This window comes from Anarhichas minor, unplaced genomic scaffold (assembly GCF_050575085.1).
Source record: "Anarhichas minor isolate MPS153535 unplaced genomic scaffold, ASM5057508v1 ptg000040l, whole genome shotgun sequence".
NCBI lineage: Eukaryota > Metazoa > Chordata > Actinopteri > Perciformes > Anarhichadidae > Anarhichas > Anarhichas minor.
This window is the reverse complement of record NW_027466486.1, coordinates 3,855,833-3,867,959: the sequence shown is the minus strand read 5'-3', so window position 1 is coordinate 3,867,959 and position 12,127 is coordinate 3,855,833. Positions and strand designations below refer to the sequence as shown.

The window sequence follows — 12,127 nt, the reverse complement described above, 5'->3', positions numbered from 1 at the left end:
ATAATGCAAAATACATTTAAGAAGGCAAACACACATCTGTCCTTGTGAAACTGAAAAAGCAGAGGTGAGGTGTCGTAACAGTTCATCACGTCTTGAAACTTTTCTATGTTGTTTCTCTTGTCTGCAAACTTTTTACCTTTTTTTAACCAGTTTTTTTAATGTTTCATGTCTCACTAACATGTGTACGCTCCCATTTCTGGCAAATGGATCCGTGTTGAACACAGCATCACCTGACACTGATTCATTCACTGCATAAAGAAACACCGTGCTGTTTCACAACAGAGAGGAAATCTTTCCTCAAAGACAAAGCTAACGTGTCTGTTGAGGTCTACTCTCTGAGTCTTGATGTTAGTTTAATGAAAGTCAATATTGTACACATCAGAAACACATCTGCATTTCATTATATAACCTGTTTGCTTATAAATGTGCAACACAGTAGCTTATGTCACAAAGTGTACTTTAGCTTTTGTTTTAAAAGAGGAACGAATGTCTTCTGCATTCATTTCATTTCTGTAATTGAACATCTGGAGTTGTAAAGGGGAACAAAACCTGAATGTCAGGGACATGAAAATCAGAGTTTCACTTCCCTTTTGACTGGGAGTGAATTTCAGGAAGTGTCTGTATGGCTGTGCTTTGGGTGACTGTGCTAATGTTCAGGCGAGCAGTGGTGCAAATCAGAATCTCCTGCAACAGGTCACAGCTGCACCACAGCAATCTGTACGCGGCCTCATTTGAGGGAGGTTTTTGTACGACTCTGTATCACTGTGTGCACAGTCCCACATACGCTCCCATACAGTAGTAATCTCCTGCATCCTCAGCCTGGACTCCACTGATAGTCAGAGTGAAGTCAGGTTCAGATCCACTGCTGCTGAAACGACTGGGTGCACCAGATTGCCGGCTACTTATTTTGTAAAACAGCAGTTTGGGAGGCTGTCCAGGTTTCTGCAGGTACCAACTGAGATCATCGTCGACGCCTGCACTGGCTGTACAGCTCAGAGAAACCCTCTCTCCCACCCCAGCAGACTTTGATGCAGGAGACTGAGTCACAGACGGATTGGCCGTCGATCCTACAAGAAAATAAGACATTTCCACTGTGTTTAATATATTATATAAAGAACAACTTAAAACCCTTACTTACTCTGTTTAGGTAAAGGTTGGTTCGTGCAGTAGCTATAGAGTCAAATAAATCAGATCGGTTTCTCACCCTGATTGTAGACTGCCAGCATCAGCAGGGAAACCAGTAACATCTTCATTATGGATATGTTTGTGTGAGTGTGATAGACTAAAACAATGTTACTCGGCACAAGACTTGGCGCCTTAAAAACGGCTGATGTGCAGTGAAGCACAGCAGATATTCAAATTATAATGAATGTGGGTGAACACTCACGCCTGAGTGCCGTCTGTGTGTTTCTGCTACACAAAGACGAATACTGCCCTCTTGGGTCAAAATAGGAGAATGTAAACTGATTTGAATCGTTCATATCACGGATGGATCCTGAGCTTATGGGCCCCTGAACATGTAGACATGTAGAAGACCCCCCCATCCCTCTATTCTAGGAGAAAGACCCTCATACTCCATGTAGTGGTTAAGTATGACTTTGTGGGTTTCCTTGTCTCTGCGTTTTGGTTGTTATGCATCTCTTCAGTCTCTTTCAGTGATCCAGACACAAGTCTTAGGTCCACCTTTAATAATAATTTACATACTGTATGGATGATATTCAACGCCAGAAGTTGTTGGTTTCATGATTAACAACACAATCATGTCTAAACTCTTCAATCACTCATATTAAACGTGTAACTGGAATGTGTTTTCAGGTCAAAGGCCACATACCAGTGTTTTCCAGCCTGTTAATAGTATTTGCAAGTACTCCGTATGCGTGTCAACCTGTTGAGTACCATTCGAGCGGGTTTTACATCATCGTGGATCTGTTTAAGGCAGTAAATGTTTTTTAAATGCTTTCCAGGGATTGTCTAAACTGGAACATCTCATCTCAACCCCATCTCATTTAGTACTCAAAGTTAAAACATCACTTCCAAACACTGCTTGACTCAGGTGTGGCTCGATTGTCTCAGGCTTATCAATGCATTTTATGGTTTGGAGTCCATAATTACACAGTTTCAGTGAACCGAGGATGAATTGGTACACAAAGAAAATGTCTTCTGTTGTGTTAGTTACAAATATGAAACAATGATAAACATACTTTTTAAAAGCTGTTAAAAAAAAAATAAAAATACAGGACATCACCAAAACATGATATACAAAAAGAATTCAAAGTCTTCCTCCAGTTCCAACGCATTCAAACAAACATTTTCATACAGTTTTTGTGTCGAACTCGCACCAACACACCAACGGTAAGGCATCTATTGTAAAAGGCACAGCTAAAGACAGAACATCTAGAAGAAACATGGTGAGTGTTCAGACGGCGTTGCATAGTGTGCAGAAGAGTCTGCACAGAGAGTTTGACAGCAGAGGTGTGTGAAGTCTGAGTCAAGTCCATTGACGATAGTGTATTTTGGTGCCTGGTAACAGCTGAATAATTGAACGTTTCATGTACAAAAAGCTTGAATCCCATTCCAGTGACGTACAGGGTAAACAAGGACATACTGGTATGGCTTTTCCACTGCGTTGTCCCGATGGTGTGGGCTACAGTACAGCACAGTATTGGTACACTCTATAGTTTTCCACGCCACTTTCAAAGCTATTGGACCCGGTCAGGAAGCACATGTGTAGCCATAAAAACAGCAACAGTGGTAACAAGTTGCAACGGTTCCAGTCTCTCCACACACCAAAATTCTTGGGAGATTGTGAGATATCTCAAGTCATAAAACTTATATCTGATAGAAAAAATGTAATGTACTATAAAAAAAATATTTTCTATAATAATAATAATAATAATAATAATAATAATAATAATAATATGTCTCATAGCTGAGAGAAGCTCCTAACTGGCCGAAGAAAAGGCTCAAAATAAGAGCAACTTCTTCTCAAACTACGTCAAAGAGTAATTCACAGAGCAAATCGGCATTAAAAGTTACCTCCTAAGTCATTACCTGCTGCAGCTAATGCACAACGTCTTTTATATTGAAGCATATTTTGATGACAGCTCACCAACAAATTAAAACAATCCAGTAACAGCAGAGATGATGGTTTGCACAACTCGCAAACCAGTTTGCAGCCCTGAAGAAGTTGGACTAGCGTTGGCATTCCTCATACCGAAATGCCTCCTAAGGACTGATTAGATGTTTTTGTGAATATGGCACTTGATGTGTGAATAATCTTGAACCTTTGCAACAGTGAAACCACATTCCTAATATGCATACTGTAGTAAGTAACCAGTGTCAACATCAACAACAACACACACACACGTGCTCTGGCTGCAACAAATAGAAAAAACACCTTATGGCTGTGATATGCGGCTTTAGAACAAGGCACAAAAAAAGGGAAGGAGAAATCTGGCACCAGTACAGAAACACCGCAGAGGAGTTTTGTGAACCTGTGGGGCAAAAAAAAAAAAAAAAAAAAAACTAGCAGGTCGCTGATGGCCATCAAACGCAGGAGAAGATAACGGCTGGTTTGGCTGTCGTTGGCATCCGCTCTTAATAGTCCTGAGAGACTGGGATTTAGCGGTTGCTCCTCATGGCCTCCTTGGCTGCCAGGATGAGCGGGGTGAGGCTGGACAGAGGCTTGGCCAGCTTCAGGAATGGGTGCTACAGACAGACGGGCAAAGGAGGGAACGCATGGAATAAAATGTGCCGAGGAAGGAATTTCATTTTTCTGGATTAACTCACATCAGTTACCTACGTACAGTACAAGACAAATAACTTTAGAGTCTTTTTACAGGCACACATGCTAAACAAGTTCCAGCTTCATAGTTGTGAAGACTTGCTGCTTTGCGATATCTTACAATTTTCTGACATTTCTTAGACAATATCAAACAATTTAACGACAAACAAATCGGCAGATTAATTGCTATTGACAATATTTGCATCTGCAGCCCTGACGTGCGTTATATTTCTGAGAGGGATGCATTGATATAGCGAGTGTGTCGGTCTCCTCTTTTACCTGCAGCAGTTCTCTGCCTGATCCTCGTTTCTCCACATCCATCTCCAGACAGCGGGACAGGAAAGATCTGAAGACAGGAGACAGCTTCTCTGGACTCTGCAGCTCAGGAGTCCCATTGGTGGCGATTAAATACAATGCCTAAGACGAGCATAGTGTCATGGGAAGAAAAGGCAGTGGGTTACAATCTTTAAGTAATCTAATAGGAATTGAATAGCAACCTGTCCATTGTTTCTCTCGGCAGACACTCACCCTGAGAGGGTTCTCGTTGAGGTATGGAGGCTCTCCCTCCACCATCTCTATGGCCATGATCCCCAGAGACCAAATGTCCACTTTGGGGCCGTAGGCTTTCCTGGTCACCACCTCTGGAGCCATCCAGTACGGGGTTCCCACCATGGTGCTACGTTTGCTCTGCTCTGGAGTGATCTGGGCACAGAAGCCGAAGTCAGCTGCAAAGAGAGAGAGAAAAACAATAATTAGATATCCAATCAGATATGTGCAATATGCGTCTGTGGATCTGTGCATGTTTGCACGGTCGCTCCCTCTTACTGAGTTTGACTGATCCGTCCATCCCCAGCAATACGTTGTCACTCTTGATGTCTCTGTGGATGACCTGGTTGGCGTGAAGAAACTCCAGAGCCTGGAGGACCTGGATGCAGAGAGGGAGTAGGGTTAGGATCCCCCAAAAGCAAGTCCACGTGTGACGCGATACTTATTCCTTCCCATCCTTTCACACTATTCCACTGACCTACAGGTGGCAGTAATGCACAAAAGCAAAACCCACAGTAATATGCCAGCAAAGGCCGGGAAGACAAAGAGGACTGCAAGATAGTAAACATGGATGTAATCAGGTTCCAACACTTTGACAGGTTTCGTAGAGAATCATACCTCTCTGCAGACGGCTGCGATCTGAGCCTCGTCCATGCACGTCTCCGTCACAACATCAGTGAGGGAGCCACCAGCCAGGTACTCCATCACCACGAAAAGCTCGTCTCCTACGAGGAAACTAAACACGCACACACACACACACACACACACACACACACAGTGAGTCACATCAACAAAGCAGTCAGCTAGGTGCTGTGGATGTGTACCGTACGTTTGTCTGTGTTCGGTCAGCGTTACCTATCTACGAAGTTGACAATGTTGGGGTTCTTCATCTCCTTCATGACCAGGATCTCATTGATAATCAGCTCCTTCTTCGGCTGCTTCTGCAAGTTGATCTGTTTGATGGCCACCTGCAGAACACGACATCCTGTAAAAGCGGAACCACCGATACAAGCAAGCCATGTGGCTACTTACGAGGTACAGCTAATACTTTTTAACTTCCTGAAATCTGGACTGTCAATGTTGGAAGATGTCAAGTTGCCAAGAGAAAACAGATTAGGCTAGAAATGAGGTTTTTAGTCTGTGTTTTGAATGGAGATATTCTTGCAAGGTAAAGATAACTCTCCTCTAATAAGTTTCCAAGGAGAAAATATCTTTATTGAAATGGCTGACCTTAGAATGCTGTGATTACAGGAATAAGCACTTTAACTTACAGCGATTTCTTCCAGTTACTTTCTATTGCTAAAAAGTACTCCTTCACTATTCTCCCACTGATGTTTGGGCTTTTTACAGTCCAGCATCAACAATAAAGGAGACATATTGTGCTCATGTCCAGGTTCATGGCTCTAATGATTTTCTTAGTGGCAGATACAAAGGGGGAAGTAGTCTTACCTCCTGTCCTGTGGCGACATCTATGGCTGTATAAACTGTGCCAGACGCCCTGAAAGTGACAAAGCGTAAGAGGTGAAATAACCGTTAACAATCTCCTCCTTTTGATCAGTTTGGACCGGCAACCCACTAAACAGCCTCCGTGAAATTCCTGCCGATCTTCAATGTTCACACCATCCTGGATTCGGACTCACCCCTGGCCGATCTTCTCGTAGCGAGTGTATTTCTTCTTAGGATCTCCAATGCTGACAATAGTTCCTAGGAGCCATAACAAAAAAAAAAAAAAAATTAGCTTGGTCAGCTCTACTGGAGCCAAAAATAGTACGTGGCTACGCCTTCGATGAGTCATTCCCAGCGCGAATCTGCACGTGTGTTTTACATACTGAGCTTCTCCATGATCTCCTCGTCAGTCATCTTGCCTCCTCCCTTCTTCTTCTGTCTGTCAGCTGCCTTGGAGGCGCCGTCTACCTCTAGAGCTGGGAGCGGGTCTATCACCGACCTCGTGTACACCTGAGAGAAACATTTTAGCAACACCTCGGGTGATCTTGCCCTTCTTAGTTTTAGCTGCTTGCTTTCAGTTTCCCAAGTGTCGTTCAAAATGCTACTTTCCTATATTTCAAAGTTTTTAAAAAACAATAACATCATCATTTTTTTGACTCACTGATTTTGTGTGTTCTGGCCGCGGTGCCACCACTGGAGGGGGTGTGTCGTCATCATCATCGTCTCCATCTTTGCCACCTGATGGGGAGGTCGCTGTGCCCTGCTTGCCTGGCTGCAACACCAAAAAAAAGTAGATTAAAATCGAGTGACATTCAGACATATATTATGAATGTACTCAATGTCATGTAACGGAAGTTATGAACGGAACTCCTCACCGACTGCGAGTCTTTATCTGAAAGAGAGAAAGTGTACGGACGGACGAGTTAGTCTGCGCAGTTACAACATTTGGACTTTTGTTTATATGCTGAGCAAAAAAGAAAACTGACCTGAGGCGGAAAAACTGAGGTATTTCTGTTTTCCACTGGTGGAGTCGTAGAACTTGAGGATGTCGAGAACGGTTTGAGGATTCTGTTTCTGTTCTGATTTACTGATGTTGGAGGTTTGAAGGAGACGGGCCCACTGCTCCGGCATGCCCTGGACAGACACACACACACACACACACACACACACATTGTCAAACACGTACAGATCTACCCATAAAACAAAGAGATTACTATATTCTTCATAAAGGTCACAAATACAAACAAGCACATCGCACAGTATTTATGTTAAGATACTTACAGTGAACTCTCCAGTGACTGAGTCAAATCCCACATGGATGGTGTGTTCAAAGTCGGAGGGGGAGGAGATCTCAGGTCTGTCCTTGTCCCGGTCCTTCTTCCTGCCTCCTGCAGGTCAAGGGTCAACGTGTTGGTCATCTACTGCAGCGTGTGTGATTTTGTTTTTTACTGTATGTGTCCACATCTCTCACCTTTCTCAGAGGCAAACATGGAGATGATCTTGTTTCTAGACTTCCTCTCCTCAGGCACAGACGGCAGCGGCCGAGAGCTGTGATTGGCCGACTGGGGGTCCTTGGCTCCTCCTCCTTGGCTGCTCATCCTGACAGGGGGGGCGGGGGGCTTGTCCTCACACACTCCGCTGTCACACATCTACACACACGTACACCTGCACAGGCGGGATGAGGCGACACAAATGACGATGCATAGAAGAAACACAGTAAGTTTGTCGCACGCTCAATCACCGCTTCACTACTTCCCGTTTTTATATTTCACAATGCTAGTCAAAGCTAAACACGTTAGCCCAAAGTGCTTCTGACAAACGGTTGCAAATCGAGCACAGCTTAGCCTACATTACACAGAGAAATAAACTTTGAACAAACTAAACAAAAAGTTAAGAAACACTCACACGGACCTAACTAATCCATCCATGCCACAATGTGTGGGTCAGCGGCGAGTGTAGGAGCGAAGGGAACAGAGAGTGTGAACAGGAAGCGAGGCTGAATGGGCAAAGTGACGTGTTGAGTCTCGCTCGCGGTAACACATGAATGAGGAAGGAAAAGAGGCAGAGAGAGACAGAGGGAGAGAGAGAGAGAGAGAGGCAGAGAGAGAGAGAGAGAGAGAGAGAGAGAGAGAGAGAGGCAGAGAGAGAGAGAGAGAGGGGGGGGGGGGGGAGAGAGAGAGAGAGAGAGGGGTATAACAACTGGAGTTAAAGGGAGAGGAGTGAAGAACAGCTCGGTGAGAAGGAAAACTGAGCTGGTTGGTGTGAAATGTCACAAACATGATGTGTAGAGTATCGAGTATTTCCGTCTCATGATACTTTATACTTCCACTTTATACTTCCACTTTATACTTCCATAACAGTGCAATACAATGCACTGTTATGTATTAAACCAGTGGTTTCCTAATCTTTTTGGCTCGTTTTTGTCGTATTAAGTTGGAAGAACTTTTACTTATATTGGTTCTTGATAGGAGTACTTCTTCCACCACTGACACGCTGAGTGTTATCCATTACCCTAATATGGCGACACACACATGCACATGCACACACACACAGCGACTAACGCAACTCTTCCAGTCTTGCAGAGCAAGCAGTTTGATCGACTCCGAGCTGCAGTCTGCATTCTTGGTGACATCACAGACAGGAAACAGGAAGCAAAGAAAAAAAAAAGGTTTCCTCACTTCCCGTGTCTGACCGCCAATGACACACCACATAATATCAAACCCCGGATAACAGACGTGGCTCAGGCACAGAAGGTATGCCTGTGACCCCTTCTTTACACACAAAGCCTCCGACACCAAACAACACAAAATAAAGCAGGAGAACAGAGAATGTTGAGCCCACAACTCAAAGAGACCGTCTCGGTATCCCGGACCGGACTTTCGCACTAGTAAGGCGGACCGTGTTCCTCAAAGACAGAGCGCAGGACTCCAGTGGGACAAGGGGAGGTGGACTCTTATGTTTGCGACAGTGATGCCTGGTGCTCACAGTTAATGGACGATGTTTCTCTGGCATAGCATGTTTAATGTTCAGAATTCCTTTTTGTCTTGTTTTTCTCGTAGCATTAAGGGACTACAACTACATTTCGTTGCGCAACCCTGTGTTGTACAACGATAATTAATGAACCTTGAACCCGTGAAGATATCTTGATACAGATTCCTTTCCTGAATACATTAACCAACACGCGCGCACACACACACACACACACACACACACACAACACGAGGCCTTTACGGTCATATAAAAAGACATTTCACACAAGCTGAGAGAGTCCTCAGGCCACAAACTGAAGACACAAAAGGCTAAATTATGACCCTCCCTGTTTCCCACACCGACAATCATGTAATCTGATCACAAACATTGTAAAAACACAACCTAATGAGCGAGTCCACACACAGAACATGAGACACTACTCTCGCTCTCCTATGCCCACAAAACACCTTTTCAACGCCCTCGCCTCTTTCATTCTTTCATATCAGCTCTTCATAAGTACTCACCTGTTTGTGGCCTCTTCTGCGTCTTACAGAAGACCATGTAAACAATAAAAACTGTATAGTATTCCCAGCGAGTGTATGCACCGCTTTCTCCGGTGCTCCTCTATCTCCTTCGCTCTCACCGTCTCCTAACCCCTCTGTCTCTCATCTGAGGGCGAGTCTTAGCAGGCTGCCTCATTCCTCGGCGATCTTGGATGGGACGAGTGTATTCTTGTTCCGACAGGATAAAATTAGACCCGGTCCAGCCTTAATGTGTATTTTCAAAGTCAGTGAGTGTGACTGTGTGTGTGTGTGTGTGTGGGACTGAATGTTGGGTGCTGGCTAGCCAGGCTGAGACACGTTGTCTCTCAGTAGGAATTCCATAGCTGCAGGGCTGCAGGAGGTTGGGCGTGTTCTACTGTCCATCTGACACACACACGCACACACACACACACACACACACACACACACACACACACACACACACACACACACACACTCGGCTCCTCCTCATTCCCTGCCCTAAAACACACACACTCCTCTTGCCAACAGGGGCTCCATTGTGAGCCCTTGAACATCTTTTATGTAGCTCTGAGCTTTGAGGGGAGCAGGCAGGTGCACACATCAGCACTGCAGGCTACACGCTTGTGTGTTTGTATAACTGCACACACCCTAACATCACTTATATGATTAATGGATTAATCAGCTAGCTTCTCAACAAAGACTTCATCATTTAATCATCTGAAGGAATAAGTTTGACATTTGGGGAAATAGGCCTATGCTTTCTCAGAGTTATGTGAGATGGTTGATACCGCTCTCATGTCTGTGTGGTAAATGTGTAGCTGGAGTTAGTAGCCGAAAGCTTAGCTCAACCCAAAAATATGGCAAAAAGAAGTACAAAGAAAAAAACAATTCTGCTTTTTTACAAGAGTTAGGAGCCAAACTATTTCTTGGCCTGGACCAGTTATGGAGACACGGGGAAGTTACGGGGTCTGCCATGGAATGGTCTGGCCATTTTCAACTGCAGGTTGCACCGTTCCTTCACATTCCTGTCTGTGCTTTTATTTTTTTATTCCAATTCATTCCCTCAACCTCTGCGTGCTCGCTTAGCACCCAGACGGCGTTTCATTGCATCTCTCATCTGTTCTCAGTTCACAGGAGCTCTCTTTTCATCATCTCAGTGCTTCAGAGGCAGTCACAGCCCTCTGTTCTTTATCATTTCTGTTCCTCATTCTGTGCTCTCTCTCTCTCTCTCTCTCGCGCGATACACCACTACACTTTCTATTCCCTGTGGCTGGCCACCATCAAGGGAAGCCCACTTCCTCATCCTGGAACTCCCCGAGCACCAGAGGGTCACAGGATTGGGCCGACCAACCAAAACGCAGCCACTGAGCTGTTTACAGGAAGTGGACAGCAGGCCTTTTGTATTCAGCTTCTATAAAAGGAAATTCTGCCGAGGACTTCCTGGAAGGAGTGATGAAGTCGACACACACACACACACACACAAAAACACACACATTTGTACTGTTTATGTGCACACTGACTCCCTCTACAGTCAGCTCACTGATTATGGGTCTGGCAGTGAATGAAGCGTAAACACACTGCCCAGCTGCACACCCGCTCTTGAACACCTTATCCTGTTATTCAAACAGCCGCCTCACCCCTGTGTCAACATTCTGATGACTCAAATCAACCAACCTGGCAACCTGATTTCCCGGGACGCTGTCAGAACTCGGTTGAGACAGTCTGGACCGGGTACAAAAGCCAGCTTCAGGACTCACAGTCAGAAGCCTGTTAGCTTTAGGGTCTAGTGCATGAATGGCTGGTTCAGTATAGCTGCGGGGTTTGCAGGTTTATATGCTGATGTGCAGCATTTTCAGGCAAGGCCATAGCTAAGATTTCTCCCAAATGAAGTTCTGAAAGCTGTTAAAATCCTTCTATACACTGCCAGGAATACACATTTGTGTCCTCAGTGGTAGTTTGCAGGTATGCAAGAAGTGATCATCTCGAAACCCTGAAGAATATTTGAAAAGTGTGTACTTTAGCCTTACAGACATGATACTGTATGTTTTTTTGTACATGTTTGTACAGAAGTCTTCTGCTTTATTCAATAACATTGAATCAAACCAGCTTTTGAACTGTTAGATATACACAGGCCCATTTCAGTAAAGTAGGCCTTTGTATTAACATCACATCTTATTACACTACTATAGTGTCCCTGTAAACTGCCATCACTTTGATTTACATTTAAACGAAAGCAAGCCATGAATCCCATTGGCACGAGGATATTGATCTCGTGACTGCTTTACTTTATTTTATCCCCTTTAAGGGACTAGAAAAGTGTCTCCTCAACAGTTATGGAAGAAGCAGCCACACTCAGTCTGATCGCTCCTTTGTGCCAAAATACAGTTAATAGCATCCAAACTATTACCAAATACAACTCGTATGTAAGACGGATTCGCTGACTTGTGTTGAATGAGCAAATGTAAACTCACCGGTTGCTGTCAACCGCAAAAAGAACAGACCGCACTCTCCGGTCAAACACCCAAAAACTCCGCCCCGTCACCGATGATTTTCACTCCGTTTGAGGCTCAGATTTTCGCTGAGATATCACAAACTTCCCTGAAGGTGTGAACAAAAACAATATCTTTAATCTCACTCACTTAATTCCCGTCTTTCTCCCCGAGTACTCTCGGACTGGCTCCTTGTTTGGCCCGGGGAGGAACTTGGAAAGGAAGCGGAACGTCGTAGAAACAAACATGAGGAATCTGGACCTCGCGGCCACCGTAGCGCTCATAGGGCGAAACGCAAAGGGCGCGTAAAATGCAGTTGGTGAAAAGCAGCTGCCATTGCCTGTGTGCCAGTCGGACTGTAAAAGTAG

The 12,127-nt window shown here is 44.6% G+C and overlaps 1 protein-coding gene across 4 annotated transcripts; it reads right to left on the bottom strand.

The window, feature by feature from the left end:
* Positions 1-1,671: 1,671 nt before the first annotated feature.
* Positions 1,672-12,114, bottom strand: LOC142968694 (serine/threonine-protein kinase PAK 2-like). 4 transcript variants are annotated; one of them, XM_076108681.1, is made up of 15 exons: positions 11,910-12,114; positions 7,248-7,441; positions 7,058-7,164; positions 6,763-6,910; positions 6,652-6,668; positions 6,438-6,548; positions 6,160-6,286; positions 5,971-6,034; positions 5,780-5,828; positions 5,186-5,298; positions 4,949-5,066; positions 4,610-4,709; positions 4,313-4,509; positions 4,064-4,201; positions 1,672-3,708 (listed from the first exon to the last, which is right to left on the bottom strand). In XM_076108681.1, the coding sequence occupies exons 2-15, from the start codon at positions 7,423-7,425 to the stop codon at positions 3,622-3,624; spliced, it is 1,554 nt and encodes a 517-aa protein (XP_075964796.1). In that variant the 5' UTR covers positions 7,426-7,441; positions 11,910-12,114; the 3' UTR covers positions 1,672-3,621. The 4 variants fall into 4 exon arrangements, with proteins under 4 accessions (XP_075964796.1, XP_075964795.1, XP_075964797.1 ...); XM_076108680.1 differs by having other exon boundaries at positions 11,742-12,113; XM_076108682.1 differs by lacking the exon at positions 11,910-12,114 and adding an exon at positions 7,688-7,934.
* Between the last annotated feature and the right edge of the window lie 13 nt (positions 12,115-12,127).